The sequence below is a fragment of the Lonchura striata genome, chromosome 4, assembly GCF_050655825.1.
Source record: "Lonchura striata isolate lonStrDom1 chromosome 4, ASM5065582v1, whole genome shotgun sequence".
Taxonomy (NCBI): Eukaryota; Metazoa; Chordata; class Aves; order Passeriformes; family Estrildidae; genus Lonchura; species Lonchura striata.
In genome coordinates, this window is record NC_140706.1 from 42,844,566 (window position 1) to 42,869,782 (window position 25,217).

At 45.2% G+C, this 25,217-nt stretch overlaps 2 protein-coding genes across 9 annotated transcripts in view; both read right to left on the reverse strand.

Annotated features, from left to right (window-relative positions):
- The window catches only part of TMEM131L (transmembrane 131 like), a 78,949-nt gene extending 73,247 nt beyond the window's left edge, over nucleotides 1-5,702 (reverse strand). For 6 of the 8 annotated variants that reach the window (XM_085578031.1, XM_085578028.1, XM_021530174.4 and 3 more), the window contains exons 1-2: nucleotides 5,550-5,702; nucleotides 5,167-5,237 (exon numbers count right to left, since the gene is read on the reverse strand). Coding sequence is in view for 5 of the 8 variants with exons in the window: in XM_085578028.1 (XP_085434154.1) it covers nucleotides 5,167-5,237; nucleotides 5,550-5,673 (195 nt within the window). In the remaining 3 variants the exon portion in view is untranslated. The remainder of the gene's footprint in view (nucleotides 1-5,166; nucleotides 5,238-5,549) is intronic. The other 2 variants (XM_085578029.1, XM_085578030.1) reach the window with 1 other exon arrangement.
- Nucleotides 5,703-5,829: 127 nt separating this feature from the next.
- The window catches only part of MND1 (meiotic nuclear divisions 1), a 62,105-nt gene continuing 42,717 nt past the window's right edge, over nucleotides 5,830-25,217 (reverse strand). Inside the window, exon 7 of the mRNA XM_085578056.1 lies at nucleotides 5,830-18,652. Coding sequence (XP_085434182.1) covers nucleotides 18,597-18,652 — 56 coding nt within the window. The 3' untranslated portion in view covers nucleotides 5,830-18,596. The remainder of the gene's footprint in view (nucleotides 18,653-25,217) is intronic.

Below are 25,217 nucleotides of genomic sequence, written 5' to 3' on the forward strand. Positions count from 1 at the left end.
CTGTGTTCACCCTTAACACTAGCCACCTTACCGTTTCTCCTCTTCACTTTTCACCAAGTAAAAATGAAGCAAACTTCCCAATCTACAGTGCAGCCACAGCACATCTCAACTGTGCAAGGAAAAAAAAAATTTAAAATCACCCTCAACTCTGATCACACACAGATCCCCATGTCCAGCTTTCTCCTATCTTCATTCCTCTGTGTGATCCAGGCTACATGTGCATGTAGGTTTACATTGAGGATTTTAAAAAAGGGAAAAAACTAGTATTCTTAAACTACAGGACTACAGGGGGAAGGAAGGGAAGACTTCCTGAAAGTTAAAATGCAGTTCCCAGCAGTCTACCTACCTATGAGAAGAGAAAAATCCCCTTCCTCCAAACATTATCCTGAATATGGGGCAGGTGCTTATCTTGTGTTGGAAAGCCCCTGAAAGCACCCCTCTTGTGTCACACAAGTCTCAAGAGCCTGAGCTGACAGCTACTGCATAATCTACATGGCCATCCAGCCCCCAGTCCTATCAGCACCATCCAGAAGCTCAGCTGGGAGTCTGGAGAAGCCTTTTAAAAGCCCAAAAAGGAACACAATTCCCACTCCAAGCCTGTCTCAGACTTTCATACAAATTGTGTGTCTTCAGACAAACCCTGCCTTGAAGTAGGTGACTCTGTACATTTAATTTGTGCACAGCCGATGGGATCGTTAATGACACACTGCAGTGCCGCGTATCTCTGATGAATATATGTAAGATCAAGGTCTTCATCAGCTTTCAAAACCAGTAGAACAATTAACCTTACTAGCCCCTGAGCTGCACTGAAGAACAGAAACTGAACACAAGCTGCTACTACTTGTGAAAAGAAATAAACCGCATCTTTCAGACCTGAGCAGAGCCTTTTAAGTTAAAACCCAGGCAGCAGCTCTGTATTTGTCCAGTGTCTGTAACAGCCATGATACAGTAAACACTGCAGTATCTTTCTCTAAATTCAAGCACCTGAAACAATGTCACAGTAAAGTGAAACAAGAAGTTATTGTAATCTCCTTAGTATATGCAACCAAACTGAAAAATTCACAAGGCATTCCTCTAAGTATCTCACTCATCTCCTTCATGTGACACACAGGAACAATAGAAAACTCATCACATCAGTCAGGCACTGCACTGACACCAAAATAAAGTTTGGTACACACTGACTTTGATGACTTACTATAATTTTCAGTTGTAATAACAAGAACTACAACATAACCTTCATTATGTCATTTTAAGGTAGTTCCTCCCTCTGAACTGAAGGGGCCAAAGGGAAAGTGTTCTGCAAGTACCCAACCCGCCTGCCCCCGTCTTCAGACGCTCCCAGCATGGTTTCTGACAGAAACATGCAACTATGACTCTCTGATACCTCTTTTAAGTGGTGGAGGCCATGAACAATTGTCATTTGTGTTTCTTTCCTACACTTGTAAGTGTATGTTATGTTTAAAACATAACTAACTGCCTTTCAGCTTTGCACTGAAGTGCTACAACCTGGCTGTCAGTATCTGCAGCTTTTTCAGCCTTTAGTGGTGAATGGCTTGGATGTCAAGTCTTACATAAAGGAGCTTTTCTCTCAAGCATTTTACTTGAGTAAGTATTAACAAGTTGCACACAAACATGCAAAACCACAAAATTATAAGGGGTTTATAAAAACCACAACTACTCTAATCAAGTCTCTCACACTCAAGATTTTCCATGTCAAAATCCTACTGGTTTTCAAAGAAAAATCCAGCTGCCCATCCTGGGGACATTTGCTATAAAAGGGAGGTTAAGAGCAAGGAGAAGGAGAGCAAGGTCAGTGGGTGCTCTGTGGGTACCCCATGCTTCACACCACCTTCAATAAGAAAGAAGAAACAGTCACAAGGGAATACAGCCACCACATCCGACTGGGAAGACCAGCTGGTCTCAGAGCTAAAACGGGAATCCAGGAAGAAACACTGAAATGCTGGAGGAAGCAGCAGACCAGTGGAAGACAGTCGGCAGGCTAGATACAGCCAGTTCCCCCTCAGCCCTGGTGCACGAGCCCACGCACACCGGCACCAGCTGCAGCGCTCCGGGCACCCTTTGGTTGCGGAGCAAGAGCAGTAGGTGAGCCATCCCCAGAGAGCTCTGCAGGCTTCAGAGGAAGCCAGAATCAAAAGCTCACAAGCGCTAGGGGAGGGGAAGAAAGGAAAAGCACAAATACGTATAAGAGGGAAGCTGGGAGGGAGCACATGAGAAGCACAAACAATGAAAGGGAAGCAAGAGGAAACAGAAGGTAGAACAACCAAGCCGGGTGGAGGCACAGGGGCCCTGGGCGGCTGCGCTCCGGCATGCAAATTCATGCAGTTCACGTAGACAAAGTGATGCTGTGAAAGGCCTAGAAAGCAACTACAAATATTAAAACACTTTGTTTCCCCTCCCTCACCCCTTAATGTTATGTCTTTATTCACTACATGCTCCTGGAACAAAAGCATGTGCAAGCAACCGGATGGCTGAATGGGTTACCAATCTACCCAACTTTCATCCTCAAATTCTGCAGGCAGCAAGGAATGCTCAAAACTGCTCTGTCACAGGCAGGCAGTTGATGATGCATGGAAAATAAGATAATAGTGTAAAGCCATGACAGAAAGAGAAAAACATCAGACAGCATTGGTAACCCGCCAGAAACAGGCTAAAGAGCTGGCAGACAGGGCAACCTAATCCATTTTCCTGCTGAGAGCAGTTGGAGGGAGGTGCTTTGGCAGAGGAATATGCATAGTGCCTTCCCTGGATTTTTCACTTCTGCAGGTGAAATCCTCATTGGTGCCACACTCCCTCCAAAAAGAAGCAGGAAAAACAAAATCAAGGGGCCAGAACAATCCTATTTCCAAAGCCTTCAACAAGACCCATTTTCAAACATGGGAATGAAGCAACTCTTGGATATTCCGTACCAAACAACACTTATTACCCACTCAAAAGCAAGGAAGTTCTTCGTGTTAGTACACCCTCACCATCACATCACCACTGCTGTGATACATGAACACTGGGCAACAACCCTCATCAAGGGTTTAACCGAGAAAGTCTATTCTTGCAAGAAAGAGAACTTGGAAAACCTCCTTGTAACAACAGTAGGTCAGACCACTTTTTTAAAGTGAAACATGATCATCAAGCAATAAACCTCTTGCAAGTTTAAGCATCTCTCTAACAACGGGCAGTCAAATGTTAACAGATGTAGCGATTTTCCAGATCTCAGGAACTGATGCTGGCTTCTCCACTGATGCCCCTCATCATGCCAGCAGTCACCCAGGAGAGCAACAATGCTGATATGTCTCTAGGACCTCACAAACACCACAGAGGATCACAGCTGGATGGGCAATGCTTGACTCTTTGGGCATCCAGGGAAAAGCCATGACCAACCACTGCACACCAGAGCCACCACCCCATAAAAGAGGTGCTGAAAGGGTCCCTCACCATATCTGCAGGCACTCAGGGAAGCCTCTTTTCCTCCTCACCATAACAAATGGAAAAGGTGGTTTCAAATGTGGCAAAGGGCCAAAGCCCAACAAGGGCTGGGTAAAGCCCAAGTCCATATGGAAACAGAAGAGCAAAAATCAGGGTCAGGCCTGTGACCGAATTTTGGTCTTAAAACATGTTTGAGGAACCCAATCCTTCTGTTCAGCTTGAGTAGTCACTCAAGCATCAGATGCTGCTGCAGTCCTCAAGCTCAGAGGGGAAAACCCATGCAAACTAGTCAATGCACCACTAATAGTCAGAAACCAGCTCATCTGACTTTTAACCTCTTAAATCAGCAAGCCTATTGTGGTTTACTTCTTACTCTGTCACAGCTGAAGCCAGAAGACTTCTTTCTTTCCTGCATACCTAACGTAGCTTCTACAGAAATGATGGAACAGCAGCCTCAGTTTTGTCTTCACTGCTGCAAGAACTGAGCAAGACCATATGCTCAACTATGCCAAATTCATGGATCATTCATGGTTTCTCTTTAGCCAAGCTAAAGCATATTTTTATGAGGATGCTCAAGAACAAAGTGTTTTCCAAGAGAACCTAATCTCCTCAGGAAGTAAACATCACGTCATCATCACTCAATTGCAGCTTCGCTATGAGAAGCAACTATAAATGACTACATTACACAGTTCTACATCTAGTGCATCTTAATATCTTCACTGTAAAGAACGCAGATGCAAAAGGCTGAGCTCCTCAAGCATCTCCGCACAGCGACTCTACACCTCCCCTTAGCTACTACCACACCTGCAACAGGCAAAATCTCAACAGCACAACAAATGTATCTTATAAAATTATTTCAACATACAATAGATAACACTTTCAAAACACCACAGTACAAAATGCTGGGTCCACAGAAGCAGCATCGATTGTTAGCTAGCTAAGAAACAGCACTTCTGCTATTTCTCCTTACATTAATGGGCGTCAGTGGCTGAGCACTAAACAGAGAACGATATATGGGCTTAAGACAAATAAATTACCCGCTTTTGCCCCTCATATAAAATGATGTCCCTAAGGACTGCTTCTTCCCGTTTATGAGCCTGGTGCCTCGAAGTCTAGAAGACCGAGCTCAACATATGGCAGAGTCTGTCAGTGAGACTTAAATGACTGCCTCAAATGCCATAAACTCCAGACCCCGCTTCCAGCGCCCCTCCTCGATCACCAGCCCCGCCGGGCATTGTACCATATTGGTTCCTCTCGCCAACACTGAATTTATCACATCTTGTTACTGCCCAAAGAAAGCGGCTAAACAAGGCAAAAAAAAAAAAAAAAAAAAAAAAAAAAAAAAAAAAAAAAAAAAAGCTAGAACAAGAGGAATGGCACCATAAATGATGTGTCATTTGAGGGGGGAAAATGGCTTCACCTGAGCAGGCCTGAGATATAAATATATGCACATTTACGACAAGCACGTCTAGTACGTTCCAACCACAAATACACTCGTTTTAAAAAAACAAATAAATGAGGAGGGGGGGGGAACCCAAACAGAAAATAAATGAAGCCGCACAACCACGCCGCTGGCGCAGGCTGGGGGGCCGCGGGGCCGGGGCCGCGCCGTGACAGCCGCGGGCGAGGCCGCCCCCGCCCCGCCGGCCCCGCGCCCGCCCCCGGGCCCCAGCGCACCGCACACCCCGCAATGGCCCCGGCCCGCCCCCGCCCCCCGCGCCCCCTCACCTGGGCGGGCAGCAGGAGCTCCCCCTCCTCGGCTTGCCACAGCTCCACCACGCCGGGGATGGGCTCGATGGCTGCGGGGGCAGAGAGAGAGAAAGCGCGGATGGGCAGGGGGCGGGCGGCCGGAGCCCGCAGGCGGCGGCCCGGGGCTCCCCGCGCCGGGGCGGGCCGGCAGCCACGCGTGGCCCGGAGGGTCCCGCGGTGCCGGGAGGAAGGGAACTGGAGCCGGCGGGAGAGCTGAGCCGCGTCCCGGCTCCCTTTGTGTCCCCGGGCTGCCACCGCGGCAGCCGCCCGACGGACGGCGACGGGGGCGGCGGCTCCGCTCCCGAGCCCGGAGCGGGCAGTGCCGGCATCCCCGCCCCGCTTTGCCCCGCCGGTGCCCTCACCTTGTCCCTGCGCCTCCCCGGGCCGAAAGCAGGGCAGGAGGACGTGGAAGACGCCGAGCAGGAGGTTCATGGCCGCGGCCGCGCGGCAGTAGCCGCCGTGCTGCGGGAAGCGCAGCCCCGCCATGCCGAGCCGCGCCGCGCCGAGCTGCGGCTGGGGCGGGGCGGGCGGCGGCGGGGGCGGCTCCGCGGCACCGGCACCGCCCCGCCCGCAGCGCGGCTGCGCCCGCCCCGCCCGCCGCGCCGCGCACATGGCCGGGCGGCAGCGCTGCCGCCGGCCGCTCCCGAGCCGAGTCCCCGCAAAGCGAGAGGGAGGCGGGGGAGGTGTGCGAAAGCCGGATCGGTTTTGTGTACCTCGGCCGTGCGGTCGGACCGCGAGCTGCACTACAGCCTGCCCGCCCTTACGCCCGTGTGGGATGTCACCGCGCCGGGGCCCGGGGCTCCACGGTGATTTTTAGAAACAAAAAAGCATGCAAAGTGCGAAGGGAAGAAACCAGGATGCCGCGAAGGGGGAGGGGAGAGCGCAGCGAGGAAGGCGGGGGCGCGTGGTAGCGGGGAAGACGATCCACGTCCCCCCGGTTTGGCGGTCCTGCTGCAGATCACACAGGATCGTTAGGGCCGGAAGGAATCTCTGCACATCATCGAGTCGACCCCCTGCCAAGGCAGGGTCATCTGGAGCAGGTGACACAGGAACTCCTCCAGATGGGTTTTGAACGTCTCTAGAGAGGACTCCCCGATCTCCCTGGGCAGCCTCTTCCAGTGCCACCAATCCGCTTAATTTTCCTTAGTAATCCTTTACTGTTTGGCAGCACTATATGTTGAGGGTCGCTGCTGCTGTTCAGATCCATTTTGGTTTTAAGCAACTCTTCAGGTGCCTGTTGGATCTCTCAAGGAATTATACGGTGTTTGCAAAACAGAAGTGTAGAGCAGAGCCCAGAGATAGTTGTGAGGGTCACACGGTTTTAACATGTATCTCACATACCCTTCTAATTGCATTTTAAAGTGCTTTTTTAAAAGTCCCTTCTGCTAAAAAAAAAAAATCCCCCTCAGATGCCTTAATTACAGGAAAAAACAGTTGTTAAACTAGTTCTGCAAACCTCAAGGAGAAAAATAAAGTAAATACTCTGCTAACAAGGTTTGCGCAGGCCCCAGATTACATCTGGTTCTCCCCTTACCAATCACACATAGTAACTCACACAAACACTGGCAGCATAGGACTTGGTCAGCAAAGGCTCATAAATAAAGCCAAAGAAATGACAAAAAGCATTTTTAGCCCTGCACTGAGACAACACATGAGGACATTTGGGACCTTAGTCCCCAGAAGCAGTGGGTCACCTGCCCAATGTCCTTTATGCTCAGTGCTTGGAAAAGCTTTTCCCACTGGAGGCCATTCAGGTTTGACTGGAGGTACAGGTGGGTCTCCACAAAAGAAGTGCCGACTCCCTTCCTAAAGGAGAAGACTTGGCATTTGATGTTGCACAACCACCAAAGTATAGCTGGCAATGCAGCCTCATCTCCTGCCCACATCCTCCTCTTTCTGTCTTCTCTTCCCTCTTTTTCCTGCTCCCAAATGGTTAGACAGGTCTTTTGTTTTCTTTCCACACTGGGTCCCCCTGTGTCTTTAATCTCATTGCCTGGGCTTTCCCATACATGGGCAGAGGAACACTGTGGCACCCCTCCACCTGTGTCCCAGAGCACCCCAGGGCTTGCAGAGAAACACAGCCTTTCAAAATAGGAATGGCTGGATGTTTGTCTGTTGGCAAACATATGTCTATGCTTGGACAGGTGCCTGAGTACCTGCTTTAGAGAAAAAGAGCATTACAATGGCGTAAACCTTATATGACAACCCAATCCAGGGGCTGCATGGCCCCATTAATATGCTGTGCATTCAGTAGGGAACAGTTCCCATTACTTCTACAACTGGTTCCAGCTGGAGTACTCGTTAGAGCTGTAGACTAATATTATTTTAACTTACTAGCTTTTTCTTGGTAAGTTTTTAAAATTGTTGTGCCAGCATGAGCTGATGATTTTTTGCCTGTCTAAAAGTCAATTCCATTTTCAGTGCCTACCAGGAAGAGGTCTGGCTGGACATAGGTAGAGGTTTAAAGGGAAACTCCTAGACAGTCTTGGTTTAGCTAAGCAGGCTTAAAAATGTTAGGTGCGAGAGTTGGCCTGAACTGCAGTCCAGGCTGGGACAAGACTCTCCCTGGAAATGCTTCCCCCTTGTTCTGTGTAAAGCAAGGGGCATGGTTTTCAGCTTTGGAAAGAGCTGGGGAGCAGGGGAAGTAAGGCTTTCTACAGTCATGGCAGAGCCATTTCTACCAAACAGTCCAGCTGAGCACTTTGCGTTCTGGAGGCTTTTTCGGATGCAATGGGCAGGACTGGGAGGAAATCAGGGCTGCGATGCAGATGTTGCGATCGCGTGGGGAGATACTTGTTGCGTAACAGACATCAGATGGGAGCAGGCAGCCTAATTACATCGCTGCTCCTGTGCCTCTGTGCATCCCTTTACCAGCAAAATATACCCAAGATTGTTCCTCGTATGTGAGATGAGATGATGAGATGTACATGATGCCATGTACATGGATATGCTCCTCAGGCAGCCTTGGGAATGTTACCAACCACTGAGAGCACAGGTGCTCAGGAGCACAGGGCAGGGCAGGGTGTGTGGGCAAAACAGGAGGAAAGCAGAGGAGGAAGCTTTTCCTCTCAAGTAAAGCTCCAAGTGACTTTGTAATCATGAGAGGGGTATTTGGGCTCCTTTAGGCTGAAATACCTTCATTTCTTGGCCTCGGTTGCTCAGCGGGATACTCGAGAGCCCCGTGCCTCACAGGACCCATTGCCCATTCTTCTCTCGGCCAGCTTGGTGGGTGCCAGCCCCAACCCGCCCAGGGAGAGTTCGCCTCTCTCCGCAGCCTGGCGGGGGCTGCGCTGCTCCTTCCTCCTCGCCCACAGCGCTGCCTGCAGTGATCGGGCATGTGACACAACTGTGCTCCCTAGGCAGCTTGGGCATTCCTGACACCACATCCCGCATCGTCTGCTTGTGTGCATACCAGCACCGCCACCAGCAGCTTTCCAACTGCATCCGACCTTACATTTAACACCTTCTTGCTCCTCTAGTCTGACTGCAGACCCACGGGTGAGAAGGAACTCGGTGTGAAAGGGGAAACAAAGGCTGCCGGCAAGTCCCCGCCGGCCCTCTTTGATGGGCTTCCGTGGTGCTTTCCTGTTCCTCAGAAATTTCTGACTAATCTGGAGCGAATGGATTCACCCCACTCACCGGGCAAAGCAAACAACTGCTAAAATATTTGGATGAGGAACTTGGACGATGCACTGGAGGGGACATGGTACAGCTTGTGAACCTGGTGCAGCACCCCCTGCTATATGCAAACATGACAGTGCTCTTCAAAGCTCACAGATCTATTGATGATGCTGTTTTCCAGCTAGAGAAGATTTTTTTGAGGCTGTAGACATACTTAGTACTCATGCAAAACAAATCCCTGCGCTGTCATACTTTAAAATCTTGGACTTGTTTTTTCAGGAGTAGGATGTGCTGCTGAAATATTTATTTGCCTTGCCCTTGAAATACAAGGAAAAGGAGCTGAGTTTTAACTATAGCAGTCTGGAAATACTGCTGTAAACTTCTGCAAATCGTAAAGCACACAGAAATTAATCCAGCCCTAAATGCCATTACAAATCCCCATTACTTGCAGCATGGGAATAGTTACTTGCCTTTCAAAAAAGATGTGAGACTTTAGAGAAACACTAGGCAAAATTAATTTCTGGGGGAAGTGAGCCCAGCAGAAGACTTTATAGTATGCAATCATATCATTTGCAGCCATGCATTGCATCTTATGCAGTCAATGCTCACTGTAAGTTGAGCATATTTAGGTATTTCAATTAGGTGATGGTATGCACTGAAGGTGGTATATTTTTCTTTTAAAAGACCCAGGAAAGTGGTCAGCTCACTCTGGAGTGTTACCTTCACCTTGCCATCCCCAGCAAGGAAATCAGCAGTGACAAGCCCCACTGGTATGAGCTGATATGCCCATCCTGGGGTCTGCATCAGGCTCCAGTGGAGCTCGGGGCCTCTCCTCACCCTCCCCAGTGGCCTCCCTCCCTTGCCAAGTTCCTCTTTATCAGCCCCATGGCTACACATCCCCACACCCGCTCCACACGCCCAGGGCCAGCCCTATCAGCAAGCGCAGCACTGGGCAGTCCCCCCTGATAAGGCTACAAATCCCAAAGAGAGATTGAGAAGTGATAACGCCTTGCCTTGGTCATCTCCTCGCCCAGCTAGCTCGTTCCTCCCCCAAGGGCAGCCTTTCCCCAAACACCCACTGCGGGCCACCGGAGCGTTCACCAAGGGCTCAGTCCTACACAAGCACAGCCAGGTCCTTCAAACCTGAGTGCACACCTGTGTGCTCCCCAAACACCAGCTCATGGGTGAATGCACAGGGAGGAGAAAGAATTAGCGAGAGAGGACGTGGCAGGGTACAGCCAGAAAAGTCTGCCCGGTTGCCCGCGGGACAGCTGAAGATAAGCAGCCCTCCCTTTTCTTCCTGGCATTCGCCCCGCTGCTTAGCCAGGCGGCGTTCTGGGAGCAGGCACTCTCCCTCCATCTCAAGTGTTTGTGTAACTCCCAGCAGAGCGGGGCTGCGATCTCCGCCGGGGCCCCTCTGCATCATTAGAATAATAAAACAGTACGGGAACAAGAGTTTCTCTCTTCCTTCTGGTGACAATTACTGTCATGCGCTCCACCACTGCACGCTCCCCCCCGCCTCCCCCCGTTCCTAGCAAAGATTCTTAGCGTAGATTATGAGTGCAGCTCGAGCTGGGTTGAGCCTAATTCTTTTAAACACTAATTCAGCCTGATAAGAGTGTCTGGGACAAAGCCTGCCCTGGCAGCGTAATTAAAGAAGTACAAATTGTTTCTAAAACCACACGCTGGCAGAATTTTTACAATTAATGACCAGTTGTCTCTGCTGGGGCTTGTCAGGGAGGAATCGCTCTCATCTTACGCGTCCGATCTGGGTCAGCAGCCCATCCATCGCCTTTGAGGACGGGAAAGCGAACAGGCAGTGGCACTGCCCCAATAAGCTGTTAATGACACCGCACTTATTACTGCGGATAACAAACATCTCGTTTCTAAGCAGAATTTTTGCCAGCTCGCTTTGACTTTCTAGGCTGTGATTAAACACAGACAGAAAAATAGGGTGTGCTTACCTGGCCTACTTTTTTTCATTTTCCCTCTTCTCACGCATTTTTGATTGAAAAAACCTGTATGATTTTTATATCACACAGAAGGCTTGATGAACATAGGACAATATTAAGTTATTTTAATGGTGCAACTTCTGAAATATTGACAAGAAAAGTAGTATGGTTAAGTGATCTATTAAAAAAAGCCTGCTTGATCTGGAATCTCAAGTATACACAAACACACACACACACACACACACACACACATATATATATCCAAACTCCTCTGTGTACTGAAGAAGAAAGGATCATAAATATTTTTATTTTAAAAAGCAATGTTACCACTGTGGTATCAATCAAATGCAAGGTAATTAAAAAAATATGCTGATGTGTTCTGTCCTATCCTTGCCCTGCTCTGCCTACATTCTTTAGCATATACACTGCATCCACTTGAAAGCGTGGTGGATCCTTGCACACAGCAGGATTTTGCAGTCTCCTGCGGGACCCACCATGTTACAATAGCGTTCAAAGCTTTATAAGCTTCATTTAGTTTCAGCAAGCCTGTTGGAGCATTGTCTGTGCTTAAAGAGGCATTTAAAACTAAAGCGAAGCTTTGAAAGCTTCAGAGACAATGACGCTGGACTCCCTAAACCCATGAGTTCACTGCACGGTTTGAAGTGATGGCATCATGTAGAAAACATGACACGCTGTTCTGAGAGCCTGGCAGCACCTAGGCACAAAAGAGGAGGGAAAACAGAAAATCCAGGGTGCACATTGAGTTTCTACCACTGAAGGTCACACGCCTAGGCTAAAGGGAAGAAAAATATTCTAAATTATTTTCTGCCTTTGAGATTTGTACCTATGCATATTTATTCTCTTGTTCTTGAATGATTTCTAAGACATTGATATGTGTGTTTCTAAGCTGTTACGAATAAAAGAAAACAACAGCCAGAGTACACACAGTAAAAACAAGGGAGGATGCAGCAGCCATGCTTCCACAAGATGTCCAGCTTTTGGTCTAGGTGGTTTGTACATCCCTGGACTGTTCAAAAGGCAGCATTTACTGCAGAACTACACTGCCTACAAGCTAAGGGAAAGGACAGTAAAACAGGCATCAGTAAAACTGTGGTTTCCTGAACAGGCACTCATATTTAATGTACAAGCCTGCTTGTCACCATTTCTACGCAAAGGCATGCAGTTTGTATAACCACAGTGAGAAACTGCATTGGTAACATCCCAAGGTGAGAGGAAAAGATCCTCTTGAATCCCAAAATTAAGCATCCACCCTACCCATGCCACCTGATTCAGGTGGTGAAGGTTACAGGTGTTCTTGGGCTGCAGTGGCATGAAGTCCCCATTCCTGCCTTGTCAGGTTTCCCTGGCAAAACCCCCCCGTGCTCTTGATCACCAGGGAAAATTACAAGGAGAGGGAGACCCCCACAAAAATAGCAATGATCTGTGTAAAAACAGCACCTTGTGGATCAAGTCAGCTACAGGATGCCCTTAAGTAGATTGAAAGGACAGTCTGTAGCAAACAGGTATAATAAATACCAGCTTTGTGAAAAAGCCATGATCCCTGAGCAGGTTTAAAAATAAAAGAGTAAAATAGGATTTCACAGCATGGCAAATGCCATTCAGTAATGGCTGGGCACACCTCAGCAGCACTCAGCCATGTCATGTCTCGCAGGCTGCATCTCATGCCTAAGACCACAGTATTTCATTGGGACACAGCTGCAGGCAAAGCTCAATGGGCTGGAAAAGGACATGGTGTGAGCCATGGCAGAGCTGCCATGTGCCTAATTTTCAATTTCAATAGCTGTAGAAGGTTTTAATGGGGGTAAAATGTAGTCTTCTTTAACCTCAGACCTCAGCTCAGCAGCGCCATTTTTCACTACGATTGAAAATAATGAACATAAACTAGTTGGAAGCAGGTAACAGGCATGGGAAATTTGAGCTCAAAGGGTTGAAGCCTGGACAAAGTGTAAAGCAACTGGAATCAGTTTAGTACCACAGCATGTCAGAAGAAAAGCATAGCTGTCAGGAATGCAGCACTTCTACATGCATGCAGATGCTCTTAAGGGAGGAAGATGCACTGATGACATTGAAAAAATATAGCAGAAAATTAAAGCACGTTTCCAAATACACCCAAATTGGAAACAGTACTGTTAGAAGCTTACTAAAACACAGTCAAATATTGCTATAGCTCTTTTTTTAAGTCCTGAAGTGTTACTATAACAAAAATAAACATGCTGATGAAATATAAGAGAACAGCAATGCCAAACTCCTGGAGAAGTGAATGGCAAATTTGCCAGAGCTGTGCTTCCAAAACTGCCTGCACAGCCCAGGATCCAGTGGTAATGGGTCACAGATGTTTTCCTTCTACAAAAAGAAGTTGAATGTGTTTATTTCTTTCATGGTACCGGCCAGAGGGCAGTTAGGGGAGCAATTGGAAACCTGTGAATTGCAGTTACTTGATTGAATAATCTGTTTGAAAAAAAAGATGTTGCCGTGCAAAATTATCCTGCCCCCTCCACCACCTCCTGCCAGTTTTGACAGCACATAAGAGTTTCACTTCCATCCAAAACTGAGAGGGAAATTTAGGTAACCCAGAACAACGTAATGTGCACAATCTGTGAAGCACCAGGGATTTTTCACGCCACAGACATAAGGTCACCTTCTTTTTTATACGCCCAAAGAATGCAGAGATCTGGTTGCTGCCCAGCTCAGTGCCAGGGCATCAATATGCACACACAAGTCAAGCTCTCCAACTGGAGCCAGGTTCCCTGCCTGCTATGTGAGAGCTGCCATGAGGAGGGATCACCACTGGGCATGCCCTGACTTCTTGGCTTACCTATCTGCAGAAATCCTATGTGGCTGCATCCACAAGTTTCTCACCAAGTACCCTCCTCCAGCACCTAGCTCTTTCCTCCTTTAGGGAAAAGCCACAGTATGACAAAGGAGAAAAGAAATCCCTCCCTGAGGACAAGGGGTGCTATTACAAAGCCTTCCTGACCACCCCAAAGCATTGGCATTCAGCAGAATTCACGTCAGGGGTGGTGTTAATGTGGGATGAGGAGAAGCACTGCCTTGCACCCAGGTTGTGTGGGCAGCGGCGGCATGGGTGACAGGGTGCTTAGAGCAGTACAACTCAAATGACATGAGGAGAAAAAAGCTGATGGTTCCCATACTCAACCCACAGCATGAACAGTCCTTTCTGGATACCTACACCACAGAGCAGTAAAATCCTAGGGAGGAGCAGAGCATCTCATGGCACTTCTGCAATACAGGGCACTGAAATCCTCTCTAGGGGCCCAGCTCCATCACCACTGAAGTCAAGCATCATGTGTAAATGTGGGATGCTTCTTCAGGGGTGGCAGGCATGGGTGCCCAGTTACAGACAAGCTTTCCTCCGAGGCACAAAACAGATATGAAGCCCCACCCTGCTGACCTGGAACTGAGCAGTACCCACAGACAGCTCAGCCAAGGGTGGAGAGGCAATCCTGGGGCAGGAGCCACAAGACTCCCCTCACCTGAAGTGCTCTGGTTGCTGAAGGAGTCTCTGCAGAAGCCCTTGTCATGTGGCAGACCCCAGAGCTCCTTGGGGAGAAAGGAGGCCCAGGCTGTCCTGGGCAGAACCAAAAGAGTAATTTTTTTCTCTTATTCCTATAGCCAGGAATCAGCTTAGATATTTACAACTTTCTAACTTTTAAATATTACCTAGAAAAGTACTGCAGAAAAATCAGGAGATCTGGACATTTTGAAGACTTATTTTATTTCCTGGGGAGCAATTTTAGGCTTGTTCTTTTCTTTTCACAGAACATCTGCAATTCCCTGCAACGGTAATTTCTATCATTGTCTTTCTAAAATGACACTTGTACAGCCTCCTTCCAAATAATTGCAGGAACTTTCTGTTCATTAGGGGAGCATATTTTCAATGCACAGGTCTTCACCTCACAGCAGCTCTGCCCTTTCCCCAGGGATGTGCAAACACTCAGCTGCTGTACTGACATCCCAAGGGCTGTGGCCCTTTGCTCACCAGCTATTCCCAGTAGCATGGCTCTCACAGCTGGACAGGAAGCAGTACAGCTCCAGCACAGTCTGCATGAGAAGCCGTGCACATTGTTACCCACAGGAGCTGGATGCCTCATTCTCTGCTTGCTGTGCCAAAAATGTACTCTGCCAGGTGCCTGAAGGCCATGCAGGGTTGCTTTTCCAAGCCTGTTGTGTATGCTGAGTTACATTCAAATGAAATGCAACTATGCTGCTCCTCTGCAGGCCTTGATAAAACATCAGACCTCTGAAAACAACACACCTGCCCTAGGAAATTCATTTTGGTTATTGTAATTAATTATATTTTTATGTCCAAAATCTGTTTAGTTTCCAGCAAGAAATCAAAAAATGGCTAGCATGAAGTATTTCCTTAGATTCTTCCATAACAGCTGTCTGGTGGCTGGATAAATGCACAAGGATATAGACTTTCTTTAGGACACTGAAGACAGCCCTACAAAGAGGTTACCAATAATAAGTTGTGTTTCTATGTAAAACTGTTAGCCTTTTAACATTCAGAACTCCAGCTTTGCTCTCAGCTTTCTGAAGCATTATTCCTTATGCTGCTGACTGCACACTTGCACTTACATGTTTTCTTATTTTTTTGGCTCAGTGGAGCAAGCAGTCAGCTTTTCCCTCATTCCTGAGGGATATCAGGTTACAACGAATGTTGTTCTGCTATTATATACTTACCCAGTGGTGTACTAAAAATGCATATTTTCCATTTGATTTTTCTCCTTGCCAGAGCCAGGTTTAAGGACACTTTTCTTCTCCCACTTGCTAGGTACTGTTAACAAGCAACTAGCTTATTCCCAGAGGTAAAAAGGCAGGCAACAATACATGCCCTGTTTAACCCCAGCTGGGGATATAGTCCCTGCACCAGTTCATTAAAAGTAAGGAAATTTACAGTGCATCCCTGCAGCTCAACTACTTTTGAGTGTATAAATTTTTGCAGAAGTGGCAGAAAGATGTACGTATGGAGGCTGCCTGGTGAAGGGCCAGCCTCCTGCAGCTGTCTGCACTCCTGCCCTGCCAAAGCACGGCACACACTCCCACTGCAGGCCCCAGAGGGTCTCAAGTCCCTGCTGGTGGGTGCCATGTCCCCCTCTACCCTGCCCCTGGGCCAGGTGGGAGCAAGCTGGCCAGTGAGAGGCCATGGATGAGCACTGCTGCTGCACCTCTGGGGCACCTTGAGGGCCCTGTCGCTTGCAGATTTGTTCCAAGTTTGAGATCTATTCAGTCATTAAAGCTGAGCAGCAAATTCAAAATAAATACAGCCAGAAATACAGTGCAGGCTTGTTAGAGCTGTGTGCTGGAGCCTGTGGGACAGGGAATTTCCTCACCCACCACTAATATTGCTCAGTTTAGCAGTTCCCAGAAGAATAAAACCAGGATAGAATGCCAGTGGATGTTTTAGCTCCCCACAGGCATTATCCAGCACTGCTCCAGCAGCCTGCACCACCACACAGAGCCCCATATCTCACACGAGGAGAAGCCCAAATGCCACAGTGCCAGCATCTGCCCATGTTTTCCCTTTGAGTGCTTCCTGCTATGGAGGGGTGGTTCATCAAACTCACATTCCCAGGTCAAGGTACTGCAAACACATGGGGTTAGCCCTGGTACCTCCTTCTCAGTCTCCAAGCTCTTAATATCCAGGAGCACCTACGTGTGCACTCATCAGTACGATAAAATCCCCAAACTTACCAACTGACTTTTTTTCTGGTCCAAAATTAGGTTAAATACCTTGAATAATAAAGTAGAACTGATGCTAAGAATATTCTTTTACAGATATGCTAGAAACTGGTAGTATAGGAATCTCAAGAGGCAATTTAATCGCTATCATGATTCCCTGAAACACCAAAAGGAGGGATGCAACTGTTTTTCCTACGGCAAAAAAAAAGGGTGAAAGGTTCAGCCTGAAAATACATTTGTGGTCTCGCAATTGCCATGTGTAAAGAGCATGAACTAGAGGATTACAAAGACAGAGAGGGACACTAATTCATACAGATGTATAAGCTTGTTACCACTCAAGCTAGAAATACTCCTTAAAGGAATTACATTGTCTGTTGGCATATTTTATTTCCTCTTAATTGAGCATATCAAGAAACAGATCACTACTCAATGCAGACTTCTGATTTGGTACCTCACTGCTTGGATTTGTCTGTGGCCATACAATTATGGATGATCAAAATCAATTAAATGTATTTACTAAGTAATTAACTTAGCAACAGTAAAAAAAAAAAAAAACACCATAAAAAAGTCCTAGGATAAAATGTTCTGAAATTATTTATATATTTATTTTAACATGACATACAATAGCAAGGAGGACAGGCTGATATTTCTAAAAGGAAAATTTTTTGTGCAAGTAACCAGAAAAACACAAAGTAAAAAGTTAGAATCTTATATTCCCCCACAATTCATAGTCCTAAGAACCAGAGGTTAGGAGTTTGCAAGGACATACTCTAACTCAACCCACAAAAGGACTCATCTAGTTTTTATGCAACTCATTAGTCTTCAGCTGGAGAGCTGGGCTATCTTCCTTAGCTTTAGCCAAACCTAAGCACCCAATTCTATCCATTTGGGAAAAATTCAAAAGATTTTCTTTATTATACTTAGCATGACAAGCATGTGAAAACAGAGGATGCTTCAGGCTTCTTTTCTCAAGGAAAAGAATGCAAACTCACCTCTAAGTCTCCTAGGAAACACTCCCAATTAAGAAAACATAGGGAAAGCATAATGGATTAAACTTGAAATCTGGTTTATTTCAATTTCTGCTTTTAGTAATTGAAGGTTATTCATACATCTTTCCAAAGCATTAAATGTGGATGAGACTAATTCTCAAACTGGAAAAAGACATGACACTACTGTCAACTCCAAAAACAGTTATTACGGAAAAAACCAAAATCTACTGCTGTTGAGACTTCGAATCCTATCCAATGTATTTTGGGCCCTTGCAGTAGTAAACAAAATTGCATTAATCTAGTTTGCATATTCCTGATGTATTCTAAACCAGGCTCAATTGCTCTTGCAGAAAAGGATGATTTACAATCCTGCTGTCCTTAACAACAGAAAAATGGGGGGGAAAAAACCCTCACAAAATATCCCTTATCTATTTTAATCCATCTGGTAGGGAAGTGTCCATCTGACACTAACTTACAGATTTTTAGGCTCCCAATGATTTAAGTAGAACTTGGTCTCCTGAAAAGCTCTGAGGAGACACAGATGCCCAAATGTCTCACATGGCATTTAGCACAGCTACACTCTGAACCCCCAGGGATGTCCAGGCAGATGTTGAAAAATGCTCAATAACCTGCCTGGGGGCCAGGAGCAAAAGATGCTGTATTGTGCTTAAAGCATGCTAGGAAAACTTCAGTTGAGAAATTGCACTGTGGGGTAAGATCTTTCCCTAAGTTTGCAGGTAAGACTGAGGTATAAGTAAAATGTAATTAATTTCAAGAAAAAAAAACTAGCAAGACTTCTTTCTGGTGTTCATGGAAAGATGTGTTCAGGCTGGGGCCTTCCATAGGCCAGGCTGCAATGCAACTGTACTTTAAGTGGCATTTGACTGAAGCACATTTTCCACAAAAGCTATTCAGCCTTGAAACCACCTGATGCTGCAGAGAGGCTACCTTTCCACACAGCAAGCTAAAGCTAAAGCTGCCTTTTGTGTCTTGTTTTGACACCAAAAGCTGTTTCTGCAGCAAGACATTACAACACAAGAGTTCAAGACTTGTTTGCAGTCTCTGTGTGACTGATCTCTGATCACAGGTTTTCCTCAAGAGAAGCTCCACACTATAGCACAGATCACCGGGCTGTGCCTTGGCATCTGGTGCTCTGGCTAAAGGCATCCTGAGGCTGAGCTGTAAAAACAAGCAATAAAAAGGGAAAGGTGAGAAGCTCGATATCCCACAGCATCCTGAATTACACAGCCTCCCAGAACTGCTGTGGAGAGCACTCCAGCAAAGTTATTCTGTTCTCATAAAAATCAGGTGCAACTCAAGAAGCTTTGGCCAGAAGGTTAAGAGAGAAGCGACATGTCAAGGAATTCTGGAGCACAAACGTCACTGATTTTTATCTCTGAAGCAAAAAGTAATGATTTAAACTCGAAAGGCAGAAAGGAGTGGAGGAAGGAAATTGTAGGGGTGAAGCCTTGAGCACACTTGGTGGAGGTGAATGGAGATAATCCTGATTCCCTAGAGGCAAAACAGGGTTCAAGCGCAAAGTGAATTTTGAGCAGAGGATGCCTAAAAAGGAAATTATTTTCCTCCTTTTCATCAACAGAAAGATTGTTCCAGCGACGGAGTTACCATGGAAACCAATTTTGAGAATAACAAGAAAGCATTTATGGTACAGAGCTTATTTTAAAGGATGGCAAACCATCAGCATCCCATTCCCCTAATGGAACCGATAACCTGACCAGATGACCCACAGAACTAAAATAATACATTTCAAAGCAGCATGGAATGGCAGGGCTAAATGTAAGAGTCACAGCTTCCAGTTGCTGTACTTTGATGACCTTCATAGCTATGAATATGGGGCTCAAAAGCTTCTCCCAGGTTTAGCCAGGCTGTGTGGCACTGCATCTCTCAGCATATGAAAACCAGAGACAGGTGAGCACCTTTTCAAGTTCAGCCTGCAATTCATGCAGGCTGTAATTTTCTTCTGTCATTCAGTTCTACTATGAAGGAACAGAGTGAAAATTCAGTTGTCAAATCCAAAGGCATACAGGACTGGCTGAATCTAGGAGGGCAGCACTCCTGGTGCCTTTACAGTCACCAATTTTGCTTATTCCTGCGGCTGCCACACAGACAAAGCAAACTGAGAAATGCCTGCTACCCAAGGTAGTGCAGGGAGCAGGCTCTCTCTCTTGTTAAAATGCTGACTTCAGAGTAGAAGTCATGAGGCTTTTTTCTCCCACTCATCCACTTCATCTTTGGTCTGCTTTTCATTTACTTTATATTTTACTTTTATTGCTTCTCCTTGCACTATGAAGGCTGAGGGATGGGAGGCTGGCCACAGACTTGAAAAGAGAAATAAATGAACAGCAGCTCTAAAATAAAGGGAATAAGGTTCTACTGGCACTGCCACAAATATTTTTCATGCAAAGCTATCAAGAGCTTTCCAGCTTCCCAGATAGGAGGCTGTTCTGTGCACACAAGCAGCTGAGGAGCAGTATCTCTGCTCACAGCCACCTGCAGCACTGCAGAACAACCTCGCTGCCCCAGCTCCTGGGCCAGCCTCTAACGGCTCAAGCCCAAGATAAGATGACACCTGTCAGGTGGAGCAAAGACAAGAGGCAAACCCCAGGCTTGATGAGAAAATACTTAATCAGATCTAGATGCTTTTTGAAGCACTCAGAAATCAAGCAAACTGTAAGGACTTTAATGCAGAAATGTTTCTTTTTCAAGAAGACGGAGCCTTCTGAGCAGAATCATTCTCCGCTGGCTTCCTGGCAAAACTTCTCTAATTTTGGTAAAAGCTAAGACGATGTGTCCCACTATCACTGCTGCTGTTCGTACAAGAGGTGACAGAACTGTGCAATTAGCACTGGCATGGTGTATGAAACTAAAGCTTCTGGAATATGTTACCTTGAAAAAAAAAATTCCATGTTTAAGTAGACAGTAGCCTGACATCAAAGCGTTCCTTTCAGTAATTCCGTAGTACACCTGCAAGCCTGGCCCTCAGAATTTTTTTTTTTAATTTAACTGTAAATTATTGCTTGCACTATTGCATACTAGTTTATGATGCAAAAGCACCTATATTAGAGTACGACTATTCACCACTCACTTGCCAAGATAAGCATTTGTTAGGGTAAATTTGTCAAAAATAAAGCTGTCTAGAAGGGCAGAGAAGGGAACTACCATCAAAGGTGAATCTAAGCATAGATCTTACTTGTGCTTTTTAAGCAGTGAACCTTCCCCCCTCTCGCCCTATTTCAGGATAGAGACATGCCAGGCAATAACAGTAACAGTAAAAAGCCAAAAAACCTTTGCAAAAACTCACTGCAATTGTTTTTTCTATCTGATCCCTATCAAAAGCTGGATGATGCAGCTGGGGAGTTGGTATAGAAAATCAAGTCAGAAATCAACACTTTTCATTTATGGTTTTCTGATTTGGGAAGTTAGTTCAAACCAGAGGTCAGACAATGCCCACTCTGTTGGCTCAAGACTGACAAGGGAAAAGTCTAAAAAGAACCAAAAATTTAGACATTAAATTTTCTTTTTTCATTTCTCCATGTTCCTATCCAGTTATCAGTCAAATTTGCATAGCAGTAAAGGCTACTTAATAGAAAATTCTCTTAGTTCCAGTGTAAGCATTGAAGAAAGAACAAGCATGAAAACCAGAACCCCAAAATGCAGATTTTAGATCATGCCTACTTGAAAGAGTGAAGACATATCTCCTACCCAGACATGCACGGTTCTCTTAGGTTTGTACAGTTCTCTAATGATTTAAACAGTTTATGACAAGAAAAGGGCTCCTAGATTTTATTTTGTTGAACAAAAAGACAGCTTCAACAATGTGAGATCCAATTTTGAACATAACATTTTAAATTTTGAAGTTTTCGTTGTGAATCTGTTTTCATTTTTACCACCTCCAATCTAAGGTAACTTCTATAAGCAGCTTGAAAGTACCAGAAAAAGCTGATGAATTGCAAAGATGGATTTGAAGCTGCTTTGTTTGAAAAAAAAAAAAAAATTACTCATTTGCTGAGCCTCTGGATGGTAGTTACACCAAAAATGGAACACATCATCCAGGCTTCCTGCCTTTCACCAGATGATACAGAGACTGGTGTTCTGGAGTTCTTGGTACAACTTCCTTATGTTATTTTTTTACATATCCTCTTCAGGCAGGTACAGCATCAGTAGTCACTGGAATAACAAACAGGCTACAGAGCCTCGATTTTTGATTTTTAAATCACTCATCTCAGGAGCTGACTGACTTTTAAAAGCCTAGTGAAGAGGATGTTGCCTAGAATATATTTCAGGAGAAAAAAAAAGCCTGCAGAAGAATATAGTTTATTATGATGATTAATTATGTCCATGCAAAAAAAAACAAAATCAAAAAGCATTAATGCCATTGGGAGTATGTCTTTGAGTAAGAACAGCATAACAAGGAAAAAAAATATGATTCAATAGATAATTAATTTTTTCTGAGAAACTGAAAACAAAGTATGAAAACTTGACTTTTTAGCTTCCTTCAAAAATCTTCCAGAATGCTAGGAATCAGCCAGAGGCATTATTTTGCATGGCTAGTAATGATAATGCAAGAAAGCATGTGATTGACTTTTTTACTCCCCTTTTTTTTCTTAGCAGGAAGAGAAAGAAAGAAAGCATTATAATTTTTCTCATTGTAGACTGCAAAAAATGAGGATTTTTTTTTTCTTTTCTTTTTTTTTTTTTTCATCTCAACATAAAAATCCCATCTCCAAAATGCCAGTGAGGTAGGTGCAGCCTGAAGGAAGGTGATATGATCAAAGGTGTCCAGGTAGAGTGGGATCCCTGTAAGACACAGCTTCAATATGCAGATGGTAATTCAGGCCTTTTTCTATTCAAACACAACCTCTTCAATCACTGGTTTTCTCTAGAAGTTGTAATTTTAAATAGCTTTTCCTTTTGCTGCTTCAGCAGCAGCAGCACAGCAGAAGTTAATAATCTCACCTGGAAAAAGGTGGCCCCTGGATGGGTTACAGGATTTACTTTAGCACTGGTTGCCAGTCCAGTAAGGTTTTTTTAAACAAAGCTGGAATATATTTTAAAATTAAATTTTTCATAGGGAAAGGCTCATCCTTTCTCAGCATAACTTGGGTTTTCATCAAATACTGGAAACAGAAAATTGCCCAGCAGGTTTTGCTTAAAAACTGTTCCTTATAAACACTTCAGCAGGAACTTTTTTTTGTAAGGAAAATTTTTCTAACTAGGTTAGGTGCGACCACCACATAGCATAAAAACTGTTCATTCACTTGTGAGGCGTTATAAAAGAGTCTGAAGTGACACTGAGAAGTTCAGTGGTGCTTGTGGTGGTGTTCACAGATCCTTCTGCTCCCTGGTCTTCTTGACATGCAACCTTCTGTGCATACAGTTTAAAGAGACGAGTCTAACACAGAGAGAGATGCTTCCCTTCCCGTGTGCCTGTGCACTGGAAGGTGTGTGCTGACAGCAGTGTCAGCAGGAGGAGGAGGAAGACAGACAACCATCTGTACAGACTGCAGTGCTTCGCTTGCTCAGCCTACGTGCTTGCCACAAGCAGATCTGAAAGGGAAATGACAGTGGAGGGGTGGAAAATATAAATGGGACAAGGAGAAAAAGAAGCTGAGGAGGCAGAGTCCTTAGGCACAAGAATATTTACACAGGAACTGTGTCTAGCTGGCAGTTCCCTACTGCCATCATGGAAGAACCCAATCATGTGTGACACCGAGGTTAGTTGAGGACTTCACTTGTTGAAGTCACCTGTTCCTTCCCACTGAAAGGATGCACACAACAATCCCATCTCAGGCCCAGCAATGCTGCCAGACCCTCATGTAATGTTCCATCACCATCTTTCCTCCCTCCTCCCACCCCCAGCATGCTCTACACCTTCTCAGGTCCCAAAAGTGGTAGGTGGGAAAGGGAAAGCCTGTATTTATCAGGCAGGCAGCCAAACAGAAGAGATAAATTGTGAGTTTGTATCAGGGCCCCTCAGAGTAAACTTAGCTGAAATCACTGGCTAACTTAAGAACAGTGGGAGGGAAAAGGAGAAGATAAATGACAGAAATATACGATCATACAAACCTTACCTCTAAAAAGAAACAAGGTGAATATAAGCACCAACCAGATCACCTGACTGGTGGAAACATGCCTGGGTAACGGAAGGACTCTCTAAGGAGCTCTTGCATTGAAGTTCTTTAGTCACCATCACAAACTGGGTTTCTTTTCCCCTCATTCTCCCAAGAAGTTTCAGTTCTACCTGTCACATGATTGCAGCATCACTGTGCCATTTGTGTCAGAGCCCGGATTTTCCCTTTTAATACATCCCCGAACAGCCATGACATTTTACATGATGCATTAATGAAAGGCTTAGCAACTGACTTGTGTCAAAACCTAAACCTTTGTGACTGTTAACATTTAACACTCTGCAAGTACCGTAAATAGAGTCCTAGAGCTGATGCTCGGTGTTGTAGAGAGCATGCGGATGGCAAGATAAAAGACAAGGACGAATGGAATGAAAGGGCAGATACAATCAGCACATTTCTTTAAATATATAAGGTTTCCTAGTAGATCAAATAGACATAAATATTTTCTCCTGCATAATTCACTGTGGCAAATCAACACCAGTCCCAAAGAGCAGGCCTATCCAACACCTCAGCCTAGCACTGTAAAAATAAACTACTCACAGGATTTTGAAAAGCTGAACCTGATACTGTTCCTGGTACTGTTCAGAGCTACAGACTCCTGTTAAAAGCAGGTCTGATTTTCACCCATTGCACTAGTAACTGTTTTAATTATAAACCCGAATTGTAGCAATGGCTTGGCCTCCTGACTTAGCTGTAACAGTTGAAAACATTTACCTTACATGGGCAAAAAAACCTATAGGGCACAAGAAAGAAAAAGAGGAAGACATAGACATAAAATAGCTGTGACATAACCACAAGAATAACAGTAGAAGTAAGCACTTAAACTAGTGTTTTCTTGCTAGATTCTTTAGAAACAGTTCAGATTCTTTCTCAAGAAAACTCTGAAAATACAAATTGGGACAATAAATCAGCTTGAGTGTTTTCATTTTTGCTAAGAGCAAAAAATTCTCAGAAAGAAAATTAATTTTAACTGTTACTGACTTTTAACTCAGCAGAAGAAGAAAGTCCCAGCTTCTCCTAAAAACTAAAGTGAACACACATCTCAAACACACAATCCTACATGGTTTCATATTGTGGGATTTAACAGTCTGCTGCATATCTTTTTAAGAAGAAAAGCTTCCAAAAGTGAGCAGATGCAGCAGGCTCAAAGTATCTTGGAATATGCAAGATACACAAATTGTCTCTTTTTCTCTCAGAAAGGATCTGGCTTTGCTTGTCCTGTTGAAATTCACCTGTGCTAAAAATCCAGAATAACAAAGAAGTAGCACAAAATAAATCTATTCCACTAGAGGAGTAAGAATCAGTTTCTGGTAGTGCATTACCTCTTCCATTCTTTTCTTCAGCTGAATAATTCCTGTTCTGACTGTTCTAAAATTGTGTCATTAGAGAACCAGACATATTCTCCCTCCAGGTTTGCTAACCAACACCAAGAGAGAGAACAGAAAATAAAGTACAATGGTATGTATATGTCTGTTCTGTACCTGCAAAACAAACCCAAAACTCTAGAGAAAATTACATTGCTAGAAATCCCCTGCAGTTGAACTACCTAAGTTTGGTGTCCAAAGCATAATGGCTGTGTTTGACATTTTAAAGCC